The sequence below is a fragment of the Emys orbicularis genome, chromosome 8, assembly GCF_028017835.1.
Source record: "Emys orbicularis isolate rEmyOrb1 chromosome 8, rEmyOrb1.hap1, whole genome shotgun sequence".
Lineage (NCBI taxonomy): Eukaryota > Metazoa > Chordata > Testudines > Emydidae > Emys > Emys orbicularis.
This window is the reverse complement of record NC_088690.1, coordinates 95,144,768-95,162,205: the sequence shown is the minus strand read 5'-3', so window position 1 is coordinate 95,162,205 and position 17,438 is coordinate 95,144,768. Positions and strand designations below refer to the sequence as shown.

General features: G+C 47.6%; 1 protein-coding gene across 1 annotated transcript in view; it reads right to left on the bottom strand.

Moving 5' to 3' along the window:
• Positions 1-2,969: 2,969 nt before the first annotated feature.
• The window catches only part of DPYSL3 (dihydropyrimidinase like 3), a 75,254-nt gene continuing 60,785 nt past the window's right edge, over positions 2,970-17,438 (bottom strand). Inside the window, exons 7-14 of the mRNA XM_065408799.1 lie at positions 15,917-15,985; positions 11,219-11,339; positions 9,125-9,281; positions 6,451-6,592; positions 5,517-5,687; positions 4,829-5,008; positions 3,607-3,769; positions 2,970-3,058 (exon numbers count right to left, since the gene is read on the bottom strand). Of these exons, the coding sequence (XP_065264871.1) occupies positions 2,970-3,058; positions 3,607-3,769; positions 4,829-5,008; positions 5,517-5,687; positions 6,451-6,592; positions 9,125-9,281; positions 11,219-11,339; positions 15,917-15,985 (1,092 nt within the window). The remainder of the gene's footprint in view (positions 3,059-3,606; positions 3,770-4,828; positions 5,009-5,516; positions 5,688-6,450; positions 6,593-9,124; positions 9,282-11,218; positions 11,340-15,916; positions 15,986-17,438) is intronic.

The following is a 17,438-nucleotide window of genomic DNA, read 5'->3' as shown; positions in this document are numbered from 1 at the left end:
GCAAGGGGCAGACAAGCACACGTTAAAGGTAACTTGCCATTTCTTCAGTCCTGTGGATGCTGGCACATTCGCAACTATCAGCCAAATGAAGAATTAAGACAACTTTTATACATGGTCTCCAAAAAGGACAACTGTGTGAACAGCTGCAGAGCCTCAAGGCGGATGAGAGAGAGCATTTCACTGGTGATTTGTCCATCCCTCTGGGCCATCCACCTTTTCCTTTTCTTCCAGAAAAGCCCAGTTGCTGTTAGTACTAAGAAAATCTCAATATTTTTCTCTACACATCCTAAAAAAAACCCCAAACAAACCTTTGAAGGTTTTACATTTTGACTCAACACCTGAGCCACTTCAATAGCTACTGTCACTTACATAGTGGGGAGCTGAAAGTTTTACAAGGTTGCCAACTTTCTCAATATTTTTTTTAAAGACCCAGCTGTTGAAATCATGTGACTACACAACACTGTCAGTTTTCATTTAAAAATAAATACAATTTCTAGCCCTTAGAGCTGTGGAGGAAACCTTGAAAACATAAAGCAGGTGCCACCAGAAACCATAAAACAAACAAGAACCAATTTAAAAAAAAAAAGCCTGATTCATGATTTTGGAATTCTTATGGTTGGAAATACTGCATTGCTCTTAATTCTCCCTGGACTCTTTATAATTAAGATGACAGAGTTTATTATGAGAGTGAAATGGGAACTGAAACTTTCATTGCCCCAAACAGTAGCAGTTAAGTTTTCCAAGTGAGTCCCTGATTTTGAATGTCTCAGTTCTTGTTGCCCAATGTGAAAGATGGTAGCCAGGGCCTGGCTTTTTAGAAGTGTTGTGTATCTATATATAACTCCCATTGATTCCAACTGGAGCTGTAGGGGCTCAGTCATCTGAAATATCAAGCCCACGATGTTTAAAGTTGAGCACCCAAAACCAAAGAACTCAGTCAGTGGTCATTTTTTAAAATTTGAGCCTAGAAATGTATCCAAGTTGAGTTGATTCTTCTTTCTCCTGGCATTGGTAACTGCAGGGTTACCAGGCAGTAGGAGAGGTCTAACCTCCTGCTACTGACCCAGCTCTGCAGTGGGATGGTGGAGACAGGCTGGCAAACACAACGTTTTAACTTAGTCCATTTTGAGTGTTTGCAATAGGTGTCAGCTTGGCAGCCCTGGAGGTAGAGATTGAAGTCATCTGTTTATCCCTGGCTTGGGCAGTAGCAAGAGAGGCTTCTCCCACATCTCACTACCCACCCTGTTCTGGAGGGGCCACTTCTAAACAAGACGGGATAGTTCAGGGTTCAAATCCATTCGGTTCCTGGCCTCTCTGAGACTGCCAAGAAATGGATCTCATTGTGGTATATTTAAAAAACCTGAAACCATCACTTTTCAGGGTCACTCTCCGTTGGATTTCTCGCCCCCTTCCAAATCCAGGAAAGCAGCTGAGGAACTAAGTAACCTGCAGCTCTTCGTTTCTGATATCCCAGCACCACCTTGTGGGGACAAGTTAGTATTGAAAATATAAAAAACAATCCAGACTCCAACGAGAAACTGCTGAACTTGAATTAACATGCAAACTAGATACAGTACCATTAATTTAGGCTTGAATAGAGACTGGGAATGGCTGAGTCATTACACACATTGAATCTATTTCCCCATGTTAAGTATCCTCACACCTCTTGTCAACTGTCGGAAATGGGCCATCTTGATTATCACTACAAAAGTTTTTTTTCTCCTGCTGATAATTGCTCATCTTAATTCATTAGCCTCTTAGAGTTGATATGGCTACTTCCACCTTTCCATGTTCTGTATGTATATATATGTCCTTACTATCTGTTCCATTCTGTGCATCTGAAGAAGTGGGCTGTAGCCCACGAAAGCTTGTGCTCAAATAAATGTGTTAGTCTCTAAGGTGCCACAAGTACTCCTGTTCAATCCACCTGCTAACATTCAGTAGGATCCAGGAGCTTCTTGTGATAGTGCCTGTTTGCTGAAGAGGGCGGAAGGAGGCACTGGCCATGTCTCAGGCGCCCTGTTGTGAAAGGGGCAGCATTAAGGTCACCTGCAATGAGCACCTTCCCGTAGTGCATATAAATGTGTCTAACGTGTCAGGCAGGGTTCATGGCAAAGTCTTCAAAAGGAGACAGGAACATCAATGCTGGGTCTTAAGAGAGTAAAGTGGGAGCAGGGAGAGGACCAAACAAGGATAAGGCTGTCTCAGGAGGCGCTAGAGTATTAGCAGGGACTTTTCCACAACCCCCTCACTTCCCAATCCCTACGCACACACCCCATGGGAATCTGGGGCCAACAGAGAGTTTCCCCTTTTATGGCCATGGAGAAAAAACAAACTGGTGCAGCGAATTGTTTGGAAGGAACAGTTGCTTTCTGTTTTTTAATAAAATGTACAAAGTAATAAAGTCTTACATGAGGCGATACAACAGAGCTGTTACAGAGATGATTCTGAGCTTCCCGATGGGCCTCACAACACAAGACGGAGGCAGCCATGTCTGACCAGCATTGAGTGGAAACAGATGAACACTGACACAACACACAGACCCACCTTACCCCTATCCACCTCCCACGATCCCTCCCCACAACCCTTCCACCCCACCCTCCCGCCGATTCCTTCTGAATAACCTGCCTAGCTAGTTCGTTCATGCCACGGTCATCCCAGCTTTCTCCGCCCCCTCCTTACGATGCGGCATCACACAAGCACTCAACACGTGTATTACAGACTCTTAACTTAGTGACCTGTCAGATCTGCATGCATGTAAAAATGAAAAAGAAAAAAATTAAGGCTATGCATAAACAGAAACCAAAGCAATATTTTTAAAGCTAGGTAGCGAATAGCGTTTGTGAAACATAAGGCTTGAGGCTTATTGATTCTTCAGCTCTGAACGGTTTTAAATTGCTTTTCCTTCTTAAATACCAATGTACCATTTTCCCCCTTGAATATTGGTGTTTCGTTCCCCGCTTGGGTGCTTAACTCAGGGAGGTTATATTGGAACGGCCTCCAGGGGGCGCTACAATGCGCTTGCTTGCTGAACGAACACCTTCGTCGACCTGGGTACCTGAAATTAGGACATGACCAGAAACAAAGGGAGGGGAGAAAGGGAAATTAGAGGGTTGTGGCTCACAGGCCAACCAGTCAGGAGGCCTGTGGTCTCTGAGAAGGTCCCTACACGCCTCACTGGGGGCAGATTACTCTTAAGAGACCTACCCACTTCCCTGTTCCTCCTTTCACTCCAATAGTACCTCAGTGCCCCCAGGCAGCCCGCAGCTGCACTGACCTCTCTGTGGAGCCTCCCCACTGGAGCTGCGCTGTCAGGGAGTGAGGGACTAGGAGGCAGTAGAGGGGCTCTGGCATTTAATCCCCTTTTAAGTCTGCAGGGGAAAAGGAGCTTGGGCAAGCTCCAGCCATCCCCCATTTAGGGGCCCCTCCGTGCAGCAAGCCCCACAGACTGGCAAGGGCAGCTCTCCCCAAGTCATCACCACAACCATTTGTACAAAATCTAACCCCAGTCCCACCCTGTGCCCAGCCCTCTGGGACCTGGTGTCACTGGGTTCTTCGGTCCATGGGTACGCAGCACTTTACCGCGCAGAGACGGCTCACACTCACCTGACAGGCTGAATCCAGATTGATGGAGATTCCTGACGGGAGGCGTCTGCCGGGTGGGGGATCCCCTGGTAGAGCCTGCAGGAGTACCGCCTTTAGGCGTGGCTGTCAAATCGAACACGGGCCCGTCATACATTCCTCTGGGCACGGCGTGCATCTCGGCCATCTGTTGTCAGAGAGAGGGCACGGGAAGCAATGACGCTGCTTCTCTTAGTTACTGAGAACACTGGCACTGGGAAACCAGGATTCCCTGAACAGCGCAGGGAGCCCCTCCATCCTCCACAGCCCTCATCTGATTCAAGGCCACCATGCCCGCTGCTGCTGTCTGCAATGCTCTCACCCACCTCACAGGGCTTGCCGTGCACCAGACCTCCCCAGCACAGATGCCCATGTTCCTGCTCCCTCACAGACTTCCTGTGTGACCTGGGGCAAATCCCTTAGCCTCAGTTCCATGCCTCAGTTCCCATCTGTAAAAGAGCCCTAAGCCCAGCGCAACAGGCGAATCCTTCACTGTGGATTACTGCCCCCCTGATGGGGAGAAAGTCTGCCCACTCCCCAGCAGGGCCGGCGCTTCCACTAGGCGACCCTAGGCGGTCGCCTAGGGCAGCAGGATTTGGGGGGCGGCATTTTGCCACCCTCGGCGGAAATTCGGAGGCGGGGGGTCCTTCCGCTCTGGGTCTTCGGTGGAAATTCAGCGGTGGGTCCTTCACTCGCTCCGGGACCCGCCGCCGAAGTGCCCCGAAGACGCGGAGCGGAAGGACCCCCGCCGCCGAATGCTCGGAGGAGGAGCGCTGCTGCCTAGGGTGGCAAAAACCCTGGCGCCACTCCTGCTCCTCAGCCTTGTAGCCTTTGCTTTCTTCAGTTCCCTCCAGACTGGCCATCCCGCCATTTACAGCAACGTGCAAACAGCCCAACATCCTACCTCTGCTGGTGGCATATACTCTACACCCTTTGATGAGGCACCAGGGCCCAGTTGGGTGCCTAGCTCCCGTTGATTTCTCATTTGAAACACACTAAGCGGGCAGCACTCAAGGGGCACAGTGACCAAAGCAGGAGAGTCCACTACTGCGGAAGAGAGCGACTCAGACATGTAGCTCCATTGGCGGTACCATTACAGCGATGGGAGTACAGCACGTGCACACGCTAAGCCCCTAAGGCAGCTGCAGTGTTTTCTCACACCTACGGGACTCGTTCTCCTGTGTTCCGGGTCTCCTCAACTCCTTACCTTCCTCCTGGCTTTAATGCGCTTGTAGACATAGTCTGGGAAAGGACTGCAGGGAATGAAGCGCCCAGCTCCCTGTGTCACATGCAGGTTGCCATCCTCCAGCATGATCTTCCCCTGGCATATGACGACCAGCGGAGCCCCACGTAACTCCATTCCTTCAAAGATGTTGTATTCAGCTGCCTGCAGCACACGGGGAGGGGCAACAGGAGCATGAACCCAGGCGTTCTGAACCAGAGCCTGGCCAACTGAGATGATGTCCAGACTCTGTTACTAACCAGTACCCACTCTGTGTACGGCCAAAGACTGGAATAGCAGGGGGTGCGAACAAGAACTGTGGCTAAGCACTAGAGCTCAGAACTGGCATCTTCCCCTTTTATTCAGGTGAGCACAGAGGTGCACAGTAGAGCCATGTGGGCCTGGAATAGTAACTAGGGGAGTTGTAGGTCAGGACAGAGGGGCGTTCGATGCTGTATTCAGGCTCAGAACTAAAAGAGCAAGAGGTGGTGGTCAGGACAAGCACAGCCCATCTCCTAGAGCCAGGGGCTGAGTGGTCTAACTCTGCAATCCAGGACCGAGTTACTTTCTTACATCCAAGTCTCCTACTTGGCAGTACAGAGCAGCTAACCTATCATGCCTGCCAGTTACACCAACCACCTCCCAACACTCCCTAGGCCAGCAGCTGACTTACCGACTGGTGGCTTTTAGCTGAGACAATCTTCACTGCATCAGGATCCCATATGACCAGGTCGCTGTCCGACCCCACCGCTATTCTCCCTTTCCGTGGATACATGTTGAAGATCTTGGCAGCATTGGTGCTCGTCACTGCCACAAACTGGTTTTCGTCCATCTTCCCCGTGGCCTGTTCAGACATAAAACGGGTGGGTCTTCAACCTAGTTGCATTCATAGCTCCACAGTTCAGTAGGATCTCATGGGGAGGGAGAGGATGGTATCCAAGGAAACAGTATACCCCTTGTGTGAGCTGTGAGAACAGAAATTTAACAAGCCCAGACTAAAATGCCCACTTCCCTTTAAAGCCAGTAGGATCGACTAAGGGTCAGCCACTGAATATGAAGGGGAAAACCCACCCACTGGAATTTGTTTAGAAAGGAAAATCTCTGCATTAAAAATTACCTGGCTTTTGAAAACTGATATAAGGGGAACTAGAGTCTAGCAAGCCTTGGGTATGTTTCCCTTACACAGATAACAGTAATACCCAGCTCTTATACAGAGCTTTTTATCAGACACTCTCAAAGCCCTTTACAAAGGAGGTCAGTAGCATTATCTCCATTTTACAGATGGGGAAAACTGAGGTGCAGTGCCTTGACCAAAGTCAGCCAGCAGGCCACTGACCAAGACAGAACTAGAACCCAGCTCTCCTTGATCCTAGTCCAGTGCTCCATCCATTAGGTCACACCACCTCTCAGCAGCACTGCATGCTTCACAGGTCCTGGATTCTCACCCTGAATGTGCTCCACTCCCCACACAATTCCCTCTCTTATTCCTGCCTGCTTGGCTTATGTAAACCTGCCATTGAGAAAGATGTCACCACGGGCAGGACCATGCCCCCTCCTCTGGGGAACCTGGATGAGTTACCCTCCCCTGACCCCAATCCGTTTCTTACCACTGCCTTGTCCCAGATGACGGACATCCGCTCCTCGATGCCATTGGTCCCTTCTGGGATTCCTGTGAAGTTGTCCTTCCCAATCGCCTTCTGTGCAGTGCTGAATGTGCAGTGAGCACTCCCCGAAAGCTGCAGGTCGCCACTGGTCGGGTGGGGACAAAAGGGTTAATGTAAGACATTTTGTTGGCCTCAGGCACGATCTGCTCCAGTCTAAATGGAGAGAAGGGTCAGGGGTGACCTCTATGCATGGGCAGCCCCTGATTTTGTCTGTTTCCTTTCCCCAAGTCCTGTTCCTATGACCCTTCTACTGTGGGGATATCCCTGCATCTTCCTATGTAGCCACAACCAAAGCCACTCAATGGACCAGCCTTTGGGGCACTGCAGAGTCTTTTGGCCCGAGCACACCCGCTGCGGAGGGCAGAAGCCACACTGGGTGGCTTGCAACAGACAGGATGGAAAACTGAGCTCAGACATTGCAATTAAACTGAAATGTGGCCAGGACACCGAGGTTAGTAGCCCAGCCCATGGGGAAAGTGCCATGGGATCTTTAATATCCACAAGTGGCCAGGAGCTTAGTTTTATGGCACATCTGAAAGAGGCAACCCTGAAAGATGCTCATCCCCTTAGCGGATCATCAGCACCCTACTGGGGCACAGACCTCACTGGAAGAGCCAAGTCTGGCTGGCTGCCATAAACAGCCTCATCCTAGGCCCTACCCTCTTGTCTCTGGAGTCTGGGGCAGCAGACACAAAAGTGCCCCCCTCTTGGACATGCCAGGATTACTTCCATTCTTGTAAATGTGCCGTATCGCTGCACACATGACATCTCCAGCAAAAGTAACCAAGCCAGGGGGCTTGCTTCAAGCCCATTTCATCTCAGCTGTTCAGAGAAGCTTCATTATTATTAGATTCCATGTCCCAAAGCCTGTTTAAAAAGCACCCCTAAAGAGCTTGCAGGGACTGAGCTGCCTGCTCTAGTCTGGTATATTCGTGTGTAAAGACACCAGAGGGCAGCAGCAAGCAGCTCTAGTGTCCGAACCAGCAACTGCATTTAGTTCTCTGGAAACTTCCTGGCTGCCGGGTATTCAGGGAGCAGAGAGGATGCAGGATAATTATGAAGTCATCCTGGTGGGGTGGGGGAGGAGGTGGGAGGAAACAATCCTCAAAGCCATGTCTAATGATAAGGAGGAAAAGTACAGGGATTGCTGGGTTTCCAGATGGACTGGGCGTGAATCTGAAAAGCACAGAGACACAAATACCCTGAGCCTTGTGCCCTTGGTCTGGGCCTAGGAACCTCAGTTCTAATCCACTGATAATCTCTATCTCCCCTTCACAATTGCTGCCATATGTCTGACCTACTGCCCAGACAGAAACCCAACCAGACGACAAAACAGGCTTCCTAATTGCCATCAGCTTTGTACCAGGACAAGAAAACAAGCCAAAGAGACCAGCTGGGATCAGAGAAGAGCTTCCTTTGATCTCTGGTTGGAGAATCCTACAGAAGAATATAAGGGGCTGCACACAGGAGGAAATCGGTGCAGTTTGGGAGAGGCACATGTGGGTCCCAAAGCTCTTCATACTTTTCTCCTTTTGGTCAGAGGCAGGTAAATGTGGTGCTCTTGTGAAGGGAGGGGTTGATAAGTCCATGCAATGGGCTCTGCACACTTTCCCACAACCCACTCAGCTAATGCCCCTTAAATATTGGTCTGCAGCTATTTCATTTCTGGGACCTCAACACAGCTCTGCCAGTGCACCTCAGTGCTGATCTTGGGCACATCCTGCTAACCCAGTCTTGGAGCTGCCCAGGCAGCACGACGTAGCCACTCCCGCTCCTGAACTGCGGCCGCACCCCATTATTCCAGACATACCCCTCCACACAATGCTAGCAACGCAACTCAATCCTGGCCTGCCGTCTCCTGTTAACCCAGTTTTGTGCCAGCACACAACTCTATCTACACACCTCATTCCTGTTCTGCAGCTGCTGCTTATCCAGTCCAAGGTTTTTCTTCAGTTAACACGGGAGTCAATACCATTGCTTTGAATGGTAAATATCCTCCACCGGCTAGCAAGGACCAGCCACCATGTATATAGTTAAATGTACAAACACTGGGGTAAAGCCTTTAACTTCCTACATGATGGACAGATCTGGGTAGCAAATGAACAGTGTCTGTGGGCACTGTGTTGTAGCACCATCCTTCATGTAAAGTGTAAAGTGTTCTTTACAACAGGGCCCATGTAAAAACAAGGGGACTTGGATCGTTATTATTTGCTCAGTATTTTCAACATGGCAGAGCAGGAGTTGGAGAATCCAGCAGTTCATTCTGCATCCCGCAAGGTAAGCCTTTCTCTTTTACTCTTAGAATTGTTAATCCCCCGGATCCAGATACCCCAGAACTTTGGGGCATTTCAAATATCAACCCCGGTTTTGCAAGGTTTTTGCAGCTTACAACCCAACAAATAGTCCAGTGCTTCCACTCTTCCTGCTGTGCCTCGCTGCTGAGTCCACAGCCCCCTCAGTCACTGACCCATCCAGAGTCAAGGTCCCCCTACACAACCCCAGATCCACAGCAGTCTCAGGTTCCTGAGAGGGAACTGCCCTGGCACAGCCCCAGCAATTTCTTCAGTGCAATTCTTGTGGGGAAAAGAGAGGTTTTCTCCCACTGCAAATCACCCACCTGGCCAGTAAGGAGTTGATGTAGTCGGGGGTTGTTGGGTCTGGACTCAAAGGTGGAGAGGTCACAAACGCAGCAGCCTTGGCCCAATTCTTGCTCCAATAGTGTGTCCCATCCGTACCAAGACTGGCTGTGATAGGCTCACCAAACACCACATTCCCTGTAGAGAAGAGATACGGATGGATCTCAGTGTGTTTTAGCTGAGCATGGGGGCATTCTCGTTTCCCCAGTGCTTATGGAATTGGACCTTCAATGGACAGATCACTTGGTTTATCTATTTTGATTTAGGATATTGGCTTGTGTGGATCAGATTGGGTGTGACTCCAAGTGGGAACGTATAGGGGCAGGGAGAACAAGCAGTGTCCAGTCTTTGCCTCTGGCACAGGTTCCAGGCATGATCCTGGTCCTGCACTCAAGGACCTGGGGTCTCAAGTTGCTGCGGTGAAACCCCAGTGGGGTCATTGAGGGGAAAGGAAAGAACTCTGGGGGTGAGCGATGCCGGGAACACCCACTGAGACAGCACAGATCACACTAGTGAGGATTATTGAATCACAACTTCGTCTGTGTATTTTCAGCTCTTTGGAGCAGAGGCTGCATTTTCCCCTCATTTGTATCGAGCACACTGGCACCACTCAGCGAGTAACAGCACAAGTGTAGGAATCCAGCTTGCCAGATGCATTCCCTTTGTGCCTGTTGCCTTCATATCTAGCCCCAAGAACAACAGCCACACGGCTACCAGAGTGATTGGCACCCTAGTAATACCTGACAGGAGTCAGAAATCCCACTGGCTGGCAGCAGGGTGCTCTGTCCAGAACAGATCTCACAATGCAAGCTTCCAACCTGAGTCAAATACACACAGTGCAGTTTGACACACCGGACGAAGGGTCAGACCTCTCAGGGTGTGTTCAGTTTCATCTGCCTCATGTTCTCTCTCTCCCACTCCTCCCTCTCTGCACATTTCAGACAGGTAAATATTTACCGAACACCATCAAAGCTCTGGCCACCTCTGCACTCCACAGATTCAGTTTCGTCACACTGATAACCTCTCTAAACCTGTGTAAAGGCCCCAGACACATGGAGATCTGTCTGCTAGCGTGAGGGGTTGGCTCAAGCGAGCCAAGATTTTCAAGTGTGTGTGTCTGTGGGTCTCTCTCTATTCCCTGTCAAAGGCAGTGGTGAGGAAGGTGAGATGTGGGTGCCGGACTTGGACACACAGAAGGCCAATAGGTTTGACAGACATTTTATTTAACATCTCTAGGGAAAACCAGGGAATGGTGAGGTAACTAATGCATGTGTGTATACACCCGTGTGCGGTGCGGGGAGTCACCTCTATCTGCCAGGAGCATCCAGCCTGCCAGACGGGGCTCCCCACACATCTAAAAGGCCTGATACCTCAATACAGACACCCACTGAAAGCGCCGGCACATCAAAAGGCAGGCAGGGGATATTTTTAGCAACGCAAATCACTTGCACATGGACGATACGCCTCTGCTTGGCAGAGAGAGCGTTTTATGGTCGGAGATAAACTCTGGTATTTAAACCAAACCCTCCATCCCTGATGTGCCTGCAGCTGGCACGCAACCAGAGTCAGCTCCAGATGGGCCTGGTACAAAGGGCCACGCATCAAACTATCCCCATATTAGCCAGAAAACCATGCAAGCCAGAGATCAACCCCATGATGGATTTCAAGTTCTGAGTCAAACTTGGCCTCTCACTCATATGCACACTCTACAGAAGCAGCTGGCCAGCTAAGTGCACCGAGACCATGGTGAGGGGCCTGGTTCAAGACCATGGGCAGGCTGGATGTAAGTAAGCAGGGATGCAGTCAATTTTTTTCTACCCCAATTGTTTCCTGCTAAACCCAGTTTCACGTAAGGGGCACGAGGACTCCAGGATACCCCCACTTAACAAGTCATGAAAAACCTCACAGTGGCTGGGTGACACTTCGGGAAGTAGGAGGCATTAATTTAAATTAGCTCAAGGGACATGTCTCCTTGCTAGCAACAAACAGAAAGACACAGAGGCCCTCTGCAGAAGGTGTTCCAGCAACACACACTCAGGGGGCAAGGAGGGTGATCTGAGACAGCAGCCACTCACCTTTTTTCCTGGCTTGCGAGATGATGTCAGCAGCACTCTTGCTCATCACTTTGGTCACATACAGAGGGCAGTTGGTCTGGCTAGCAATGGTGATGGCGCGGAAGACGGCTTCTGCCTCCAGCTGGAACACAGCAGCGATACACAGGTTGCAAATAACACACAAGGAGGAGGAGTCACCAACCACTCCACGATGTGGTGAATCCCACCATGCTGTGTCATTTCACTGGTCACGGGTGCCCTCTCTCTTAACCTCACCATGAGACCATCCCTCTCCCATTGGGTTTCAACAGGAAATTCCAAGGTCTTCATATAATGGGGACAACTGCCTATGAAGATGACCAATTCTGTCTCATTGTTTCCTTGTGCTCCCCAGTTGGTCACTCTGTATCCACCTTCTGTCTTTTATCTCATACTCAAAGCGTAAGATCTTTGGGATACTGACCGTCTTTTTTGTTCTGTGTTTGTACCGCACCTAACACAATGGGGCCCCGGTCCACAACCGTACTCCTACTACCACAATGCAAATGATAAATAACAACAAGATCAGAATGAGAGAGATCATTTGGGGCTGAAGTCTTGTAAAAAAAGCTTGACAGATCTGAGTGCTACGGAATCAGATGCCCAGCCCGGAGTCATAAACCCCAGCTTGCGCTTAATCTAGATCCAGATCTTTTGCTGCTACAAATTCACCAGCTTCTCAGCCTTTAATAATATTTAGCACTTATTATGGTGTTTCTTAGCCATATAGCTGAAAGAGATTCCTGTAGGGAGTAAGCATCATTATCCTCATTTTACAAAAGTGGAAACTGAAGCAGAGACAGGTTAGCTGACTTGCTCAAGGTCATACAGCAAATCAGCAGCAGGATCATGATTCCTGGCTTCCAGTTCAGTTCCCTCTCCACAGGGCTGAGTTGCTACCACAGGCTTCACTATGCATTTATTTTAATATTAAAGCTTGGTTGTCTGGGTGGGCAATTCGCAGCTGGTTATTTTGCAGGTAGTTCTGCCCCTGTCTGAGTCTGTTTGTGCTGCTACTCTGCTATTGGGGTTTTGTGCTATTACTCTGCCACTTCAGCCTCCAAGATTATCAGCCCTGGACTTTTATATCTTGTTTGCTGTTGTAACAGGGTGAATTTTCAGTACTTCAGCATGAGGGATCTCTTTGAAGAATTACATCATCCCCCATTCAGCCTGACTTCACTCCAAAAAGCCTTCCAAGATCTTTGTCAACAGTTTGGCTTAAGTCTTCAGTATTAAAAAAAATGTACAGAAAAAGAAACCCCAAACCTTAAAAAGGCAGGGTACCAATAAGCATAAATGCAAATTCCCCTGGGGAACTAGAGGCTGCCTTCTGCAGCCAGCACTTCTTGCTGAAACACCCATTTATGCAAACCTGATTTCTCCCACAACTGGAAAACTGAGCAATGCACACAAACCCGTTACGCTATTGTCCTTATGGTTACTGGATTCAACAAAAATGTTTCATCTGGGTGCTAAAATGGTTCTTGGGGGCACAGAATGAAAAATGTGCGGAAGAAAATATTATACAGTATACAAGCTTCTAAGTGTGTGTAAGTCCATATGCAGAGATGGGTCAACCTCAGCCACTGCAAAATACTCTTAACATTGGATATTGCAAACCACTGGGATGACATTTTGGAGCAGTTCACTTGCAGTATCAAATGATCACTGACATGACACCCTTACATTTCAACCCCATTCCCCTCACTAGTGATTACGGTGAACATGCCACACACACAGCTTGTCGCACTCTAGATTGACCCTTCAAACTGCAATGACACAGGACAAGTAACAACACTAATGTTTTGTCATCCACAGGTCGACTCTTCAACATACAAGTTTTGTTGAATGTTACTTGCTCTCAGCCTAGTATTCTAGCTCCAAGGAGTCCCCCAGTTAATTATTCCTAGGAGCAATGGTTCCAGAACAGTAGGATGCCTTCACAGACCATAGCCACAAACAATGGGTCTAGAGCACTTGAAGTGGGTATTATGGGCCAGATGGCAAGGGATAGTTGTTCTGAGAACCCTTGTGTCTATTTTTATTTCCAGCCTAACAAATGCTTACTAGCTGGTCATGAGGTTGTACTTCTGCATGTAACATGTTTGCAGGTGCTAAATAGAGCTCTAAGAGCAGAGATACCTGAAACCCTGTCACAGAGGAGTTGTGCTTGCGAACAAGTATAACTTGGTCTGCAGATATATTTTCTAGGTACACAATCAGCTTCATCTTCCCCTCCATCTTGCAAAATGATACTAAGGGTGCTATTTCTGCTCCTGTGTCATCTGGCTATAAGATTGGATGTGCTCTGAACATCCATTGGGTTATGCTAGCCTCAGCCACATACTCAACCCTTCCCCAGTGGGTCTGGATGCATGAAGTATTTCCGTGCATTTGTTCCCATGATGAAGACAGCAAGGGAAAGACCTTGAGAACTAAACCTTCAAACAGCGAGGACAGGAATATTTAGCTTCATGATTCCCATTTAGGTCAAGGGGAGCCATGCAGTTAAACCCCTGGCACACCAGATACTCATTGGTACTGGTTTTTTTTTAAATGGCTTACTCAGTTCTAACTGTATCCCTCATTCTCCCCAAAACCTCCCAATTTTTGCAGGGTTCTATAGCGTTAACCACCCCACTCAATTCCTAAGAGCCACCAAGGTGGCACATGTGCCATATGGCTGCAAACATTCAGGACCAGACAGGCTATGCTGAGTGAGTTCAGGCCACATGTGCCATCTGGCCTCATGGTGAGGAGACCACGTTGGTGGTTAGTGTGTAATGCCACGCAGACAGCTCCGTGACAGAAAGGATGAGATTGTCCGTGTGGCTCTGTGCCACTGAAACAGCGGAAGCACCTGAGAGACACATATCACGTGGACATTGGAGAGCAAGTAGCCTGGGCTTCCAAACTTTGTGGATTTGGGGGGCGGAAATAGAAAGCATAGGCAGTGTACAACAATATGATTTTCAGCTCATAGTGGCAATTAGGTCACAGGCAATAGAAGAGAACTTCCTCCAAACAACTGGGAGACATGTTAACATTTAGAATTCAGTGGCCAATCTTTCCCTCCCAATTAAAGTGTAATTATAGTAATTAAAGTGATGGTGTACAAATGGCAGCTCATTACTCCACATCTCTGCTCCCTATAGGGATCCAAATCTCACTTGAAAAACGAGTTTGCACTCCCTAGTGCTGCACACCCTGTACAGCTGTGCTGGGGCTACTTGTAGCCAGGGGGATTCTTTACTGCGTCATGCAGCCCTTCCACTTCCATTCACTCTATGTTCTGGCTGGGGAATCTTTGTGCCTGGCAAGGATGGAGGAGGCAGGAAGAACCCTAACTGACTTTCAGGTCCCAGGTTGAGTTTGATGAGCCAGCAATTTGTTCTGTGTTGGTATAATGCCTAGCACAATGGGGTCATCATTCAGGGCTAGGGCTCTTAGGCCCTGCCACAGGACAAATAGTAAATAATAATTAAGTAGGAAAAAAAGTATGAATGTGTATTTGCTGAACCAATGAGCTCTGGAGCCAGTTGGATGGAATGTGGCGCCTTCCAGGGCTATTTTTAGAGTCATTTTTCCAGCCAATCACTCTTCAAGAACAAAACATTCCACAACCCTTAACCAGCCTTGGACAATGAAAACCTCAACATTTGCCTTCTGATAACAAATAATGGACCAGATTCCCAGATGGTGTACATCAGCCTGGCTCCACTGAAGTCAATGCAACCATGTCAATTTACACCAGCTGAGGATCTGTTCCAGTAGAGTTAACATTGGGTCTTTTTTTCTGGAGGAGACATTTTAACGTCCCACATCTCAAAGAGAATAAACTATATATTATATAAACCTCGTTGGTATACCATTAATTTAAGCAGATTTATTTTATTTCTGATCGTAAATCTGAAGTACAAATCTTCACATCTACTCCCCTCTCCTCCCTGTGACTGCAGCAGATTTCAGTTATATTTTCTCTCTCTTGCTTCCATGTGTTGTAGAAAGTTTAAAACAGTTCTGAGCACACAGCTACCACAATCTGACATTTATAAAATAATCTAAAATTAGACTGACCTCAGATTAATGGGCAAATAAAAAGAGTAGACATAATCCAGTTAAATGTCTTGACAGTGATTCACAATCGGGAAATCCCCCATTCCCACCATCAGAGGCTTTGCGTGTCTTATTTTAACACATTCTAGACTGTAAGTAGAGATTAGATGAGGGAGAAGCTGGAGGTACAGTCCGCACTATTTTCCTTTACAATATGAATGCACTTTGAGAGTCAGTGGATGATGCCCTTTTTTTAAAGGTACTCTCATTTTCAGTGCACTGATTCTCTGATCTCAGGCTTCTTTCACCACTGGAATCACCTACCAAATGTGAATGCATCAGAAATAGCATTAACTGCAGCCTGACAGCACTGATTTCCTATGGCTACTGCATTACAGGAAGACCCGTGGACTCCTATCTATGCTAGGAAACTGAATCATTATTGAACATGGTTTATCACCAAAGGCCCCTCCCCTGAACTGATGATGGTTGAACTGCCAGTATTGATAAAATAGAACTGTTAGACACCAGTATGCTAAGTATGGCTGAAACCTTGTGGGGAAAGTGCCTCAGTGTAAGAAGGATGGTGCACTGTTTATCTTTTTTTCATTTGTCTTTTACCTCCTCTGGTCTACTCAGCACGTGGCCCTCTGGGCCAGTTATTCCCATCTCCAACATCCTGGTTTGTTCCTAGAAGAATGAAAAGACACAGGGAAGTTTAGAGACTCTGAATTTGATCTGACAGTTATGTCAAAAAACAAATGCCACCTTACTCAGCATTTTGTAAGGATTTAGATTATCAAATAGCACAGCAGATCTCTGTGGATTTGCTGCAGGTGGTTCACAAGACTACCAAGACACACAGAGAAAACAATGCGGAAGATAGGTAAATACATAGGTTGAGAGTAAGATAATCTTCCTTTGAAGTGATAATTCAGAATAAACAGGTCTGATATAATTGTAGCACAGGTGAAAAATAACAAATACAATTCCGGGGAAGGCATGTGTCTAATTTACTCTGCCTTTGCTATTCCCAAAGACATCCAAGCACTACTGAGAAAGAGATCATGAAAACTAAAAGAAATCCACTGTAGGCCAAATTCTCTTCTCAGTCACACCCGTGCAGCTCCATTAACATCAATACAGTTCACGGGTGTCAATGAGAGCAGAATCTGGCCCTGTATGAAAATGTTTTTAAATGTGTGGTTGCTTTCCCCCCACCACACAATCGGCAACACATTTTACTGCTATAATGAGGGACCACAACCACATACAGTACCATCGGACAGGCATGTACATGAATTTAATGGTATGCCTGACCCTTGGCATTCAGAAATTGTTCAGCTCAGTGGAAGATCGATCCTAACTGACATCCTTATCAGTGTGTTATCATCAGCCCACAGGGGGCTTGCAATCTGTTACATGGGGAAAACAGAGCTTGGGAGAGGCTTCCCCATACCCTTTACCTGGCTTCCAATCTGTCAGTCATGAATGGGTCAGGCATTCTGAATGCAAATGTTACTGCAATGTGCAGATCTGTTGCATTTTGAAATATTATCCTGTAAGTGTCTTTCAGCTTTTAAGCTCTTTGGGGCACTGATTGTCCTAATTTTTGTGTCTAACAGAGCACTGAGCATGCTGTTGGCACTAAAAAATAAAAAAATCACATCTAGATGAATAGTGAAGGTGGGATTCCAGTAGTGACAGTTAATATCTATACAACATTTGAAGAGGTAAATTGCCATATATATAATTGCCACGCATTTTTGCCTCCTACACCTACCTTCTCAGCCACAACACAAAGACCTGACAAAATAATGACTCAACAATGTTTTTTTCATTTCTCAATCTTCACCAACAACAAGGACCATATTCCACATCCCCCTGTTTCAGTTTCCACTGCTTGGTGCATCCCCCTTACTCTGCTCTATTTATCCCCTCTCCTCTCTCTTATGTGGATCAAACTCATACGAAACACGGGTGACCTTAGGACAGTAGAGAGAAAATAGCTCATGACCCAGAATAGAGGGGCTGGGGTTGGGGAAAGTCCCCTAACCTTCCTCCTAGGGAACAGAAGCAGGATCACTGACCAGCATCCTCACTTTTACAGCCTAACCTAATCCCATTCTGGATCAGTCACCAG